This window comes from Cynara cardunculus, unplaced genomic scaffold, assembly GCF_001531365.2.
Source record: "Cynara cardunculus var. scolymus isolate 2C unplaced genomic scaffold, CcrdV1 Un_Scaffold_2937, whole genome shotgun sequence".
NCBI lineage: Eukaryota > Viridiplantae > Streptophyta > Magnoliopsida > Asterales > Asteraceae > Cynara > Cynara cardunculus.
This window is the reverse complement of record NW_020201283.1, coordinates 53987-68270: the sequence shown is the minus strand read 5'-3', so window position 1 is coordinate 68270 and position 14284 is coordinate 53987. Positions and strand designations below refer to the sequence as shown.

The 14284-nt window shown below is 37.5% G+C and overlaps 3 protein-coding genes across 5 annotated transcripts; 1 reads left to right on the top strand and 2 right to left on the bottom strand.

Moving 5' to 3' along the window:
- Window positions 1-1594: 1594 nt before the first annotated feature.
- LOC112503376 lies at window positions 1595-3056 on the top strand. 2 transcript variants are annotated; one of them, XM_025107435.1, is made up of 3 exons: window positions 1595-2385; window positions 2471-2613; window positions 2695-3056. In XM_025107435.1, the coding sequence occupies exons 1-3, from the start codon at window positions 1651-1653 to the stop codon at window positions 2921-2923; spliced, it is 1107 nt and encodes a 368-aa protein (XP_024963203.1). In that variant the 5' UTR covers window positions 1595-1650; the 3' UTR covers window positions 2924-3056. The 2 variants fall into 2 exon arrangements, with proteins under 2 accessions (XP_024963203.1, XP_024963202.1); XM_025107434.1 differs by having other exon boundaries at window positions 2680-3056.
- Window positions 3057-4216: 1160 nt separating this feature from the next.
- Window positions 4217-7923, bottom strand: LOC112503378 (zinc finger CCCH domain-containing protein 17-like). 2 transcript variants are annotated; one of them, XM_025107436.1, is made up of 3 exons: window positions 7472-7923; window positions 6341-6451; window positions 4217-6241 (listed from the first exon to the last, which is right to left on the bottom strand). In XM_025107436.1, exons 1-3 carry the CDS (start codon window positions 7631-7633, stop codon window positions 4409-4411), a joined length of 2106 nt encoding a protein of 701 aa, XP_024963204.1. In that variant the 5' UTR covers window positions 7634-7923; the 3' UTR covers window positions 4217-4408. The 2 variants fall into 2 exon arrangements, with proteins under 2 accessions (XP_024963204.1, XP_024963205.1); XM_025107437.1 differs by having other exon boundaries at window positions 4217-6028.
- An 809-nt stretch (window positions 7924-8732) lies between these two features.
- LOC112503372 (tobamovirus multiplication protein 3-like) lies at window positions 8733-13902 on the bottom strand. Its single transcript, XM_025107427.1, has 11 exons — window positions 13422-13902; window positions 12313-12403; window positions 12164-12216; window positions 11977-12069; window positions 11800-11871; window positions 10992-11064; window positions 10862-10907; window positions 9539-9602; window positions 9406-9459; window positions 9179-9256; window positions 8733-9061 (listed from the first exon to the last, which is right to left on the bottom strand). Exons 1-11 carry the CDS (start codon window positions 13581-13583, stop codon window positions 8969-8971), a joined length of 879 nt encoding a protein of 292 aa, XP_024963195.1. The 5' UTR covers window positions 13584-13902; the 3' UTR covers window positions 8733-8968.
- Window positions 13903-14284: the final 382 nt, after the last annotated feature.

Genomic DNA, 14284 nt, shown 5'->3' with positions numbered 1-14284 from the left:
GCAAAAGGAGATAAGTTTTCCAATTGTCTGTCAGTTTGCAAAAAAGGGAAACTTTATGGTAAAGGCATGCAGTATATTGAACACTGGAAAGAACATGCAAATGTTCAAAATAAAGAACTTGAACAGATTAAGCAAGATTTCTTGGAGAGTTGTGCTCTTGATTACCACAAGCGGAAAGATCTCATATCCATGATGAAATTTGTTAGAGCCTTTTGTTCTATGCAAACAAAGCGTGCTTTCTTGAGGTCCGTTGGCCGTCTTGATGAGCTTTTGTTGTTGGAAGAGGAATCAGGTAGTTTTGTTGAGGCTGCTGAGCTTGTTAGGTCATGGGGTGATGTTCTAAAAGAGGCTGATCTTTTGGAGAAGGCTGGACACTACAAAGATGCAACATTGCTCATTCTTTGGTACGTGTTCTTTAGCTCGGTATGGGGAAATGGAAGCAAAGGTTGGCCGTTGAAGCAGTTTGCTCAGAAGGAACACCTTTGTAAAAAAGCAAAGTCACTTTCAGAAAATGACACCGACAATTTCTATGATTTTGTATGTCGTGAGCTTAGAATACTCTCTGATCAGCAGAGTAGCTTACCGGAGCTCAAGAAGCATTTGCAAGCTTCCCAACGACACGAAAGCCTGCGTGGAGAAATGGTGTCAAATCGGAAAATATTGGATGCTCATCTTAAACTAAACTCCTCAAAGTATGACTGGGACGATGAACTACCCAGTGATTTAACTCAGTATGCTGAGAACAAGATCTTTTGGAATCGAGTTTCTGTTAAAACTCTGGTTTTCTATTGGAACATGTGGAAGGATCATGTTGTGGATATCTTTCAGAGTCTTGAAACTTTTGACGGTGGAGAAGCAAATGAGTATGAGGGTCATATTGAGTTCATTTTAAATTATTTTGGTTTGAGGAAGCAGTGTGTAAACGGAAACGTGGTTTACTTGTTGGTCAGCAAGGATGCTGATTGGATAAAAAATGGTGGTCACAAGGGTCTTCATCAGGATGGGAAGCGGCTAACTCTTGATAGCAGGCAGTTGGTGTTTGCTATTCGGTTCTATTGGCAGTTGGAATTGGTTTCTGTAGGTATAAAGGTACTCGAAACTCTTGGAGCACTCCATATCATGTCTCAGGGATCTGCATTTCGCAAAGGTACATGTCTTCTTCACATTTTTGAGGTCTCCAAGTTTCTTCTAGACTGCAGTTATCTCAATCTCACATATAGTAATAAGCAGACCCTGGAAAATTACCTGGGATTCTCGACAATTTATTTTGATCTTGTGTTTCCCTTGGACTGGAGGAGTTCGATTTCTGCGGATTTTGTTTCACTAAAGGAGACTGATGTTTCAGTCAACTTGCTGAATGAGATTATAAGGTTTATGATCAAGGGTAACCTTACCTACTTGGAGATTGGGAGGGTGATGATGATATGTCTTGGTTCCAGAAAACCTACAGCACTTTACAACATAATTCATACGGGAGTTGAATGGAATCTGTCATGGAAATCATTTGTTGAGAAGTTTCAGAATGGTTGCTGGGAAGATGTTTATGTTGCACTCCAGAATGCTTTGCGTGATACTTATAGAGCCAACTGGAGGCTTCCTGGGTACATATCACCTCACAGTTTTGTGTATCTCTTGGACCGTCTTTTTTTCATGGCATCTTTCTCTTCGGGAATCATTTTCACTACAAAATCTTCTTTTGTTGAATGGTTTACCCATCATCACTTTGCTCCAAACACAGCTCTTTCCAATCCCCCTGACGAAAGCTTTTTTGTTGTAATGGTCCGAGAAATTCTTTACAATCAAGAGGAAACTGTAGCATGGATTAAAAAATCAGACATGAATCCTAGATTTTACCATCCAGTTTTGGTGTTGAAGCTGGTTATGATACTGTGTTTAATTTGCTTAAAAGTATCAGATTGTTCTGAAGTACTACGTGATTTGCTGTTTGGGATGAACAATATTGCTTATTTGCTTCCAAAGGAGTTTCTGGGTGGTCTTTTAAAGAGAAGGAAGAGCCGTTATCTCAATTTAAATGCTGACGTAGTTGCAGAAGCATTTCTAACAATAGAGGATCCTCTGTTGATTGTGAGTACGGAAAATGCAAGTCCTAGAATCCATGCTCCTTGTGCAATGTTTGTGGACCTTCGGAGATCGAGGGATGAGATAATGAATGTACTGTTCCCCAAGAAAAATACACATAGCGACTCGACCTCTGAGGCACCATCTTCAAACCCGTTACCAGATTCTAACTTCAATGTGGATCCTGCGGATGGATGCAAAGGAGAACTGGTAATGAAATGGAATATACTTGATGACATATCTGAAGTTATAAATGGGCAGAAGGGAGAGATACAGAGCTCGTTTTCTGATTATGCTATGATCAAGGTAGTAACAGTTGGTGTTTGTTAGATTTATCATCTTAATTAGTGTAAATTTTGATTGCCTTGTGATGTTTTATTTTTCTTACCAGAAAGAGTTGGATAAAATTGTACATGCTATGGCTACTGCTCTTACGAATGCGAAAACGTGTGCTGGAGAATATGCAACACTTTTACGTGAAGTGCGCTGTGCATTTGATGAACTGGAACTGCTTTCTTGTTGGTTAGATACAAGGTTAGATGTAAACATTGAAGTTGTTTATTACTGTTTTGTTAAAGTAAAAACTTATCGGGTGCTCAGACTTGTAATTTTCAGTGGACTTGAAGTGAATTTAGTTTTCTCAAGTGATGAAACAAAGAGTTTGCAAGAAGTTGTGGAGGGTCTGCAGAGTAGAAGGCCAATGATGGATGATTTCTTGAACCAGTTTGGAATGAGGGAGGAACCGCAGAAGCTGGTGTCAGAGAGCAGAAACACAAGTCGATGGCAGTGGTTGCGATCATTCATCGGTTCTGGAAGTGGTGCCGGAAAAACACAAGGATGGTAGCACCCAAGAAGCGGTAGCGAAGAAAGGGAAAGGAAATAAAGAGGAGGAGAAGAGAGAACAACAAAGGTAGGAAGAAATGTTAGATTGGATTGATGGTTGATTCCTTTTGATCTGAAAAGAACAGGATTCCCAAGTTGGTCTGTTCCTCTAAATCTTTACATATATGATTATAAATAATCTGGTAATTCAATATACTGAACAAAATCTATTACAAACAACTGATGACAACAACAAATAACAAAGCCACTATTAAATTACCCATCCATCCGATTCATTTACCCTCGACGACTTCGTTAGAATCCGAGTCACTATGTGTTTTCTTATTCGGGAACAATACGTTCATTATCTCCTCCCTGCTGCATATCCAAACGTCCACAAACACTGCACAAGAAGCATGGATTCTTGGACACTCAACAGCAGATCCTCTACGGTTATAAATGCTTCTGCAACTACATATGCATTCAAATTCAAATCACGACCCTTCTTTCTCTTTACAAACAAACTTTTTTGGAAGCAAAGAAGCAACATTCTTCCTCCCAAACAGCAAACCATGCAATACTTTGGAACAATCTGATACATTCAAACAAACTAGACCATTGTTTGGTTATTGTTTACAATGAAATCAGGGTGCCGATTGGTTAAAGGAGGGACATGATACAAAATCTTTCAGAGGGTTTTAGAACCATTAAGAGACGGACTTTTATTTTGTCAAACAAGATTCACCTCTTAACGATTCAGAGACTGCATTTTAATGAAACTATTAATAGGTAAACAAACAACCCTAAGTCAATAAGTATGAATTATAGTTTCTTCTTTGGAGACATAATGAATAGTGAAAAAAGAAAATGCCCCATGTCTTTGTTGAAGATGCTCTAATATTTGATATTCTTGTTTTTTTGGTTTTATATATTGATTTAACCCGACAAATCCAACCTGTGTTTGAACTTAATGTCATGTCCCATATAAAGGTTCCCCAAGAAACTGAAATATTTTAGAGCATTTAATGGTATGATGGAAACTTGAACTTTGTGTAGCTGGAAGCTTTCTTATAAGATTTCCAGATAGAATTCTTCAAAGTTCTTACTGSTTTCAAATAGTTGGTAATCATTCATTTGTGAATAATCCAAATGATGCTGTTTGATCATCTTGTCTTAATACAAGTCCTGAGAACCACATCAGGGCTTGTGAAACAACTCCATGACAAAGTGGTATAAGAGCCAATACAAGAAAGACCAAGGAGACTTCTGAAAGGATCCAGACCCTGTTAGAATTTGTATCACCAATCATTAAAATGTTAAAACCACTTGTGACCCGAATAGAAGAATATTGAGCTGAAGCAGGAGGAATTTCTCCATGCAAAAGTTAGATACAAACTAAAAACAAAGAGTTTTTAGAATCATCCATCCCTCTACTTGTACAAACTACAATCAGAATTTTAATCTAAGAACCAACAAACATTCAAAACCAAGCCTTTTTCAATCTCTTCTAAGAGTACGCTTCCTTCTCTTTCTTTCCACCATCATCATCATCTTCCTCCAAGTATTCCTCACCCTCCTCCAAATTGTACTCTTCTCCATCCCCATCCATCTGCTCATAATCATAATCTCCATCTCTCCCATCATAAGCTTCAAGTTCTTGATCCAGCATTGCATCCTCATCGGCAGAACCTGCTTTCTTCTCTAGCTCGTTCACATCACAATTCAACGAATCCCCACCATCCATTGAACCGCTTTGCTTTTCCACTGGTTCCTCCTTGTTACTATGAACCATGGTCTCCAATGGGATGTCTTTTCCCTTTTCATTATTTCCGTTTGAGTTATTATCTTCATTATTCACACAAGAAACGACAGAGCCTCCTCTTTTCCGCTTCAGAATCTCACTTAGCGGCTTTGGCCCTTCAAATGATAGATTGCCATCCGATTGTGGACTCTCCACTCTTGGGTATTTCCTTTTCCCCAGAGATTGATGATCATCCCCGCTTTTCAGCTCCGACAATCTTTTAGGTCCTGAAAACTCGTTACCATTGTCAGACGCCATCTCTCGTCTCCCATGAGAACCCTTATGGTCGTTGAAATCCTCAATGGATCTGCCCTTTATTCTGTCTCTAAGCCTGCTATGGTTGGATGACACGTGTGGTGGCCTTCCAGGTGAGTATCTGGACCGATGCTGCCTTCCCATGTCAATTTCCCTTTCTACCATCAACTCGTTTTCATTTCCAGGTGAAGATGACCTTCCCGGAACCTTTATTCTTCCTCTAAGCCGGCTGCTAAGAGAACCAGGATCCAGGCGGCGGTGGTAGTGGTGGTGGTGGCTGTCAGTCCTTGGCATCCTGTCGGCACGGCTGTCACGGAGATGTTCACTACTGACAACTGATCGCAGACCGCCGCCAACATTACCTCTTCTTTGCTTTGATATCCGATGGCGCAAATCTGATTTATCAAACTGATCAGGGCTGTCATCTCTTGGAAAACGCTTCCTTCCAAAGTTAGATGCTTCACCCAACACCCTCTCGGAAGATGTTCTGTGATCCTCCCATGCATATCCTTCATCATTATAATGGTCATAATCACGCCGCTCGCTATACATATCTCGATCGACATCGTAGTCAGTAGAACGACCAATATCAAAATCATGGCCTCTAGACCTTCCAAACTGTTCTTCATTAGGATAGTATTCAGAATCGCCAAGCTCATTGTCCACAAGAACGTCAAATCCAGGGGTAGGCTCCCTTGAATATTCGTCAACATCCTTCCCGTTCAGAATACCATCATTATCAGAAACATAATGAGTCTCGTATACACCATGGTTAGACCTGCTGGGTGGGAATTCATTCATGACAGGAGGTGGAACAACACTGGCTGGTCTGTACCTAGGAGGCTCCTCAGGAGGCGGTGCTATATTCTTCTTCATAGCACCACCACCACCACCACCACCACCATTTCTTGCCGGAGCAGGAGCAGCTGCCATTCTGGGCACTTGTTTCCCTTGCGGAGGTAGAAACTCAACTGGATTTTGGACACTTTCCTGTTGCATAAACTTCGGTTCTTGAATAGATTTCTCCGGACCAGCAGAAGCCATCTTAGTAGGCTTGGTAACCGAATTAGGCTGCACAGGTTGCACCACTTTGTTATTGACCATGTTTGGTGGCCCATGCAAGAAAGGGCATAAATGTCCTTTCAAACAAAAACCTTTCTGGAAGAAAATGCAGGCAACGCCTTGTTTGGACATAGCATACGGTGGTGTAGGCGTTACCGGAGCCTGAGGTATAGAAGGTCCCACTGGAGTAGGAACTTCAGCCCCCAACAATCCATCAAGTGGCTGAAAACAACACAAGATATACCCTTAATAATCAAAGATAATTTCTTAAAGCACAAACCCATTTTTATAACAAAAAACGATCTTAATTAGAATACTTACAGGATGACGGAAGCCACATTTCGGGTTTAAGCAATTTCCATTTAACCAGTACCAGCAATCCCGGGGGTTGACCCGTGCAATGTCACTATGACGATACTCGCACTCACTTCCCTGTTAGCAGAATTGATTTAGATAATACAATAACACACTAAATGCTCATATCCAATAAATCTTTTGATAACAAATTGAACTTGGCCTTCGGCCTGATTGTACCAATGGTTATCTATAACCCTTAGGTTGCAAGTTCAAGTTTCTTTAAAACCATTAGCATTTCAATTTGTTGATTGTTTAAAGATAATAACATACAAAGTAGGAATACCGTTATCTAGCAAGATTAAGCTTGTATGCAACCTATTCTTACAATTCAATTGCAGATTAAAAACAAGAAAAATGTTACTACAAAAGCAACCAAGAAAATATAAAGACAAACAACAAAATAGGTCAAGATGTAATTGCCACATGCTGCTCAAATACGGTAGCAAGCGTGTTCATTAAATTCCTTCGCCATTATGCTTTGAAGCTTTAGTGCTCCTATGTCGTAATCATTAACTCGTAAGGCAATCATAAAAGCGAAAGGTATAAAGTGATGAAAGTCTGGATATAAAGGGTTGTCTTTCTCCACCAAGAAACAAAAAACACAAAAACCAAGTGAAATCCTAATTCAAGTTTTCCTTCTTTTGCAATCAAAGATGAAACCCCATCATGTACCATAAATTGCATACTCCCTCCATCAAGAAAAAGAGTGTTTGACATTAAAATTCACACGAACAGATTGGTGCATTTGAAAGATCATATAAGCTATTACAATCACAGCATTTGGGAGCTATAATCTATCAACATTTGTGTCAATTTTGAGTATAAAGTAGTCGATTAAATAATAGAAATCAAAAGTGGACTCTGATTTTGGAAATCATAAACCATACAAATCACAATTCATGTCATCACAACTTCTATAAAGATGGTACCATCAGACAGTCTTTAAAATAGATGCAATGAAACAAGAACAACCTATATTAGTCCCAAGATCCTTACAAGAAAAGGGGAAAAAAAAGATATCAAAGATCCGATGCATTACAAAGAAACAAGAAAACCCCACAATTTGTAGAGCGAATATTACGTAAAAAAGAGTACCTTTTTGCAGGTCAGGGGAGATGCAAGAAAGTAAACACAATCGGTGTTCCTTTTCAAGAACTCCTCTTCTTCCGTCGTGGGTGCAGGAGCGATTGAGGACAACGATGATGGAGGAGGCAATTGAGACGGCTGTGGTTGTTGATGAGTAGCACCACCAACCATGGTTAATGAAGGAAACCCTGAAGAATATCGATGGCTGGATCTAGGGTTTGTGAGGCGGCTCAACAGGCCTATTGAAGATTAAGAAAGACGAATAGATGTAACATTGAATCTGTAAATAAAGGGGTTTGTAGGGAAAGAAAGAAAGATAGCCGCCAAATAGAAAGGGGGGATTTGGGGATTGGATTGATGGAGGAAGCCCTCAATAGCCTCAAAGAGAGAAACAAGAAACAGACCTTCAATTCAAGGCTTTAAGCCAAACAGAAGGCACACGAGAGATGCAGCCAACGGGCTAACTACGCATACGTACTTGTATCTATGACTTGTGTCTATTTGGAAATATAAAATAATGTTTAAATGTGTATTTTAAGTCTAAATATTTCATATTAAAAAAAATATATTGATTTTTTACTTGGTAACAACAATTCTAAAAGAACATATTTAAACTGGAGTTGCTTATGAACACTATGTTTGCTAGGCTCGTCTGATCTGTTCAAAAGTTGTACTTGAATAACCATTTTCGAAAAAGATGCAGAACCTGTGTTGTGTTAAAAATAATGGGTGGATCTAGACGTGAAAAAAATTCAACACAACCAGGCTTAGTCTGTTTATATTTTAATAATTAATCAAATTTTATATATAATTTATATTTTATTACATTTTTTATCAAAAAAAACTTGAGAAATCCACTTGGTTGACTTCACATACATAATGATAATACCAAGTGTCTCCCAAATATATATTATATGTAATATATCAAATAATATGTTTTGAATCTTGATCTTAAAATATTATACTGATTTAGTATTTAGTTGTTGAAAATCCAAACATTGAAGATCTGGTTGATACATTATTAAAAAAGAAAAGTCTATACTTGATATTTTGAAAAACCATTTTATTTTTCTTAAGCCATGTACATTTTTTATGCTTTTATATCTTATTTTAAGTTGATTTGAACCTATAACCTCCTGATACTTTTGTTTTTTGGAGCCAAGTTCAAACCAATCAGACACCACTTTTGTGGTTCTAGATTGACTTTTTAGTTTAAAGGTTATTAACCTTCCCATTCTATATAAAAAGCAAGCAATCTACATCCTCTTTAAAAGAAACCTGTTTTCTATGAACATCAAGTTTGAACCCCATTTGTTTTCAATTGGATGGTAAATGACTTCATTAAGAAACAACAACAAATACAAATCAACATGTTTCACAATTCAGAGTTCCCCTTTTCAAGTCTCTCGCACCATTTTGCTTGCCTTCTTTTACTTTCTTTTCTTTTGAGATTACATCAAAAGCCAGCTCCATTGTATGCTCCATTGTCGAGGGATAAATTTGTCGTCAATGAATAGGGTGATATGGTGTTATGACTTGCTTAGGCGGCAACTTCCTCAAAATAAAGAGAACTAGAGAGGATGGTAGGATCTCCACCAACTGGTGACGGAAAAATGGTTAGTATATGCAAATCTTGATGAGAACCCGTTGTAATATAAGGAGTATATTTCTGTTCCAAAAGGACAGAATGGCATCCAGAATGGTTCGGTTCCTTACCAAGTAGTATATGAAGTTCAAGACAGGATGGTCCATCAAATCTAGATTAGCAGCTTCATCGAATGCGTTAAAGCACATCTAACATCCCCATCAAAACAGAAAAAGATGAAGAAAATTAGATACCATCATACAAAACCAAAAGGTTTGAAATATGTGTTCACATGAAAAAAAACCATTTCATAATTTGATCATCGTGATTTCATGATAATATATATAAGGGATCTCACCATGATACATCTTACAAGAAAACATGCAAAGCAGATTGATGTCACGTAGCCGACCTGTATGAAGAATATATATTCAAAATTACACAAGTGATACTAGGGGTAAAATTGTAAAAAAATTATAGATGAAACATACCTCCTGCAACTTCTTTCGCCGGCCTTTTGATTCAACAGGGAAGCGTTGTAACATTAAAAAGAGCCTGCACAAAGAGAAAGGTTAAGAGACTTGCTCCTAGAAGGCAACATATCACAAGTGACACAAAGCTTCAGCATCTTTATAACTTTATCGATGGCTTGCTACAGTAGCAGAATTTGGGATCCTTTCTCATCATGTTTGTCTTTTTCCATCTCTACACCGAAAGGAGTTAATTGCATAGTACTAGTAGGCGAAATCTCAAGAAGAATCATCGTGTTTGTTTTTTTTCTATCTCTACGTTTTCATTCCCACACTAAACATTGATTGCACTATTACCATTATTGATCAAGATCTGTGGGTTCTTTCTCATCAATTTTGTCTAGAGGAAATTGACAAAAAAAATGATTGGCTTTTTTACAAATATAGAAGTGCCCTACTCTTCAAACCCCCGTGTACCTAGGTCGTATTCCGTTTAAACTTTTCCAACTACATGAATTATTTATTCGTTCTTTCCACAACTCTTATGCATCCTCCCCTTCCAACTATGTCCATTTCATTGTGTTGTGTTTCATAATAGGTGACTACTCTTAAACAATAAAATCAAAGATCTATGCTCTAGAGCTAACCATGCAACAAGAGGGATTTCTTGCTTCGCCAAGTTCTTTTATGTCCAAGAACTTAGGAAAATTATGTAATAATAGTAATGTGAAGTTCCTTTATAAAGACAAAAAGACAGAACAAGTTTAACCATTTTTTGGAAAGAATGACCATTAATGTGAACAGTTGAAAGATAACTGAAATCTATGGTTCATGTACAGTCACATTGAATATTTTGCTCATTTTGTGTCCCTCATTTGAATAAAATCTCCGATTGGATAGCTTTCTAGTGATTTGATAAACCAACTCAAGACATTTATTTAAGACATATTGTATATGTCGTACCAAAGTGCCACAAAAGTTGTAGAGCCTAACAGTGGCTTTATTGTGCAACAAGAAACAAACATAACAATGAAAGCCTTATGGCATCTGACACTTCAGTAGTTGGAGTCTAATAGGAATTCAAAATAGTGAAAACGAATACCAGCCTACTATACAAAGGTTGCATTTAGAATTCGTACCAACTAAATCCCATCATTACCCAAAGGAAGTGTCGTTATAAGTAATTCTTAGCTGCTAGGTTATTAAAATACATCTTCTTATAGTACAAGATCAAAAGACACCCTCATAAGATCTTCGGGGAACCCATTGACGCCCAAGTGATGACATATGTGTGTATACAACTATCAGAAAAAACTGAAAAAGTAACAAAAATGTTCAATGTACCTTCCTCCGTAAAGAAGAAAACCCATGGCTGCAAACAAGGACACCCCTGGCAAACAGAATATGTGAGGTGACTCCAATGATAGAAAATTCAAAAATAGAATTACTCAAATAGATTATAAAGCTAAAAGACCTGCAAAGAAGATCTTGGAGAGGATCACCAAAAGAGGGATAGGCTTCCACCAAATTATAATCCACAAAACTATCTGTTAAGAAGCCATTGAACAGGTTTACTATTTCATATTTCTTGTAAAAACATGGAAGATGATCACTGTCAAAATAAAAAATACTTCTACACCAGTGGTTCTTGAATGATGACAAATGGCCCATAATTCCTGTAAATACCTACTCACAGGATATGAACCCTAGTACGTAATGGAACACTTCTCATGATCCAAGAGCTATACATGTGAAATTATTTACACTGACAGTGTATAGAAAATGGACTCAAAGGGAGAAGATTCTCCATACAAACATTTTGAGTTCCGTGGTCCTAACTTTTACTTGACACCGTTGACTCTTTTCTTGACTTTGTAATTTGTATCATATCCCAGATTTCCATAAGTGGTCTAAACCTCCTGACAAACTCTAGTGAGGATGTCAATTGGTTAAAGGTGGAAAGAAAGCCAAGAAGACATCAGGTAAAAGTAGAAAAAATATCTTGCATCCAAAAATGTTAGATATTTATCTTTATTTACATCTAACTGAGAAACATTATTAAGGGATGCAAAATAACCATCCCATTGGTTTAGTCAAATTTGCTACTAGGGATGACTTGTCTGTAATTCATAGCAAACACAGGAAGAAAGCTTTTTGAACTGTGAAGTACCAAATTCTGAGGATAAAAAATTCCTTTAGAACAAAAGGGTACTCAGCTAAGTTGCATGTAAGTAATAACTTCAACTCTTTTTCAACTTTCAAAACATGAACAAGAATTTCACCTGAATTGCATAAATGATTCCATTAATTGCAAAGAATGTTGGCCGGATACCATCAGTTGAGACTCCCCTTGCCTGTCAAACGTGTAGAGCATCAAAAAGTGAACTAACTAGCATTTTCGATCAGCACAACTACACCAAAAGCAACTATAAGAACACAAAGTAGAAGAGATAAAGAACCTGGTAGTAAATTTCTGCCCAGAACAAAACTAGGAGAGCATAGGTAGTGAAAAATGCAAGACTTGGCACATCAAGCAACACATGTTGGACAATCTTGCAACAGAAAACATACAACTTAAAGGCTCAATATTTGCCACAAACAAGAAAACAGCCATATAGAAATGATGAGCTAAAGAATGTCCCTAACCTCTGGTCTTAAATGTTGGACATCACGATGGAATACAAAGATTACACATCTAACTGCAGCAGTAACATATTTGCGATTAGAAATTACAAGATGCAGATAGGTTTATAAACTATACTTTTCAAAAGAAATATATAACAAAATATACAGACCCCCATTAACCAAGACATTGAGGAAATGGAAGACCTTCTGGGTGGTCCAACCATACTCTGGCACTCTTAGTTGTATCCTAATTAATTGTACCTGCAATAGTTGGATGCATGATTATTAATTACAAAAAAAGGGACAATAGCACATTGCAAGCCTTATTATGAGACTTATGCCTAACTTGTACTTTCATTGAGAAGGCAACGATAAACAAAGACACATAAGCACCACAAGATCTTAGCATTGTGTCTTGAACCCACAACTTCAGACTTGGTAAGATATAGTTGGACCAAAGGCCACTGGTCCTAATAGATATTAGATTGATCTTTGGTGCAAAAACTAGTACTTCAAAAACACAAAATTGGAAACCTAACACCAACATATTCTATTTGTTGTACTTTTATAAGATTTGGTGTAGTTATCAACATTTTTTTCCAGATTCATATCAATTTCGAGTTGAAAAGCAGCTTGTTTGACATCTTAGAGCAACTCCAATTGTACGTCAAAATAGGTTTTTTTGCCAGTCTCAGAAACTCCAACATATTCTATTTGTTGTACTTTTATAAGATTTGGTGTAGTTCGATTTTGAGTTGGATAGCAACTTCTTTGACATCTTAGCGAAACTCCAATTGTTCGTCAAAATAGCGATTTTAGCCAGTCTCGAAACTCCAACAGGCCGGCAAAGAGAACTGCATTTGCTGGAGATGGGAGAGAATCGGCAAATATGCGGGCCTCCTGTTTCAGACGGCACAAGTGCAGAACGCTTGGATTTGAAGCGATTTTTGGAGTCCATTTTCCCACAAATTTGCAAACAGTTTTGGTATTAGGGTTGGAGTAGCTCTTAAGCATTCAAATTTGAATGTTTCTTTTGTTCCACAACAACATAAAGAAATGCAAATCCAATATTTCACTTCTTAATACCCCAATTTATTGGAAACAGCCGCACATAGCTAAGATATTCAAATAATATATAGTATAACATCAACTAAACGCCCAAAAATTGTAGTTCTTTTCAAACAGAAACCCATAAAGAGAACACAGATCATCCAAATCAAAGTCCCACAGCAAAAGAAAACGCAATAACTCATCAGAATATAACTAATTGCAAACTCACCAGTGCGACAAGGGTAACGATGCCGTAGAGAGCGGCAAGGACGTGAAAAATCCAATCCTGCCAAACATGGGAATGGTTGAATTCATCCCACCAACTATACGCGTCCTTGAGGGCGTAAATCACCACTGCATCATCATACCAGCCCAGTAACGCCCTACCCATTGCCAGATATACGGTTCGGCGACGGATGGACCACCGGCCGGCGAAAACTTTCTAGAACGAAAAAGCGCTTTTAAACGGGACCAATTTATTATTCTCCCTTCTGAAGTATACGATGAATCCAAAGAAAAATCTGGGGTTCTTTTCGAATTTATTATCTCTTTGTAATCAAAGAAGGAGAAGGGGGATTTGGGATTTTGGAAAGCCGGCAAACATGAAACGGAGGAGAGGGGGGAGAATATTTGATTTTGGAAGCTGCATCTTTGCACCAATTTCTCGATTAAACCCTCTTCTTTAAGATCGACACAGATTCAGTCCTCCACTTCTCCTACTTCACAAAAATGTCATTTTTAAAATATCATCAAAATAATTTTACAGATTATAACATTAATTATATTATTAAAATATTATTATATTTAAAAAAAATATTATTTCCTTCTTGTAAACACTTAATATATTTATTATACCTTACAGCTATGTTGTTGAAGTAAAAAAGATTTTCTAAGTTTCCAATTTTTTTTATTTTAGCATGTCTGTTGTAGATGCTCTGATACAACTAGTAATTAAGGTGACGTTTGTTTTTTAAGAGGTGCTGAAGTCTGAAGTCTGAATTCACTTATGAATTTTAAGAGGTGGTGCTGAAGTCTGAAATCTGAATCAGTCAGACTGTTTGTTTTTACGTCTGAAATTTGAATCAATTCATT

Coding starts and splice junctions, on each gene's coding strand:
- LOC112503376 (XM_025107434.1), top strand. CDS start 1,651: ATGGCATCTTTCTCTTCGGGAATCATTTTCACTACAAAATCTTCTTTT. Junction 2,386..2,470: donor CTGATTATGCTATGATCAAG/GTAGTAACAGTT, acceptor TTTTCTTACCAG/AAAGAGTTGGATAAAATTGT. Junction 2,614..2,679: donor TCTTGTTGGTTAGATACAAG/GTTAGATGTAAA, acceptor TCGGGTGCTCAG/ACTTGTAATTTTCAGTGGAC.
- LOC112503378 (XM_025107436.1), bottom strand. CDS start 7,633: ATGGTTGGTGGTGCTACTCATCAACAACCACAGCCGTCTCAATTGCCT. Junction 6,452..7,471: donor CTCCCCTGACCTGCAAAAAG/GTACTCTTTTTT, acceptor TTCTGCTAACAG/GGAAGTGAGTGCGAGTATCG. Junction 6,242..6,340: donor AATGTGGCTTCCGTCATCCT/GTAAGTATTCTA, acceptor TGTTGTTTTCAG/CCACTTGATGGATTGTTGGG.
- LOC112503372 (XM_025107427.1), bottom strand. CDS start 13,583: ATGGGTAGGGCGTTACTGGGCTGGTATGATGATGCAGTGGTGATTTAC. Junction 12,404..13,421: donor TCGTTACCCTTGTCGCACTG/GTGAGTTTGCAA, acceptor CAACTATTGCAG/GTACAATTAATTAGGATACA. Junction 12,217..12,312: donor CAATGTCTTGGTTAATGGGG/GTCTGTATATTT, acceptor TTACTGCTGCAG/TTAGATGTGTAATCTTTGTA.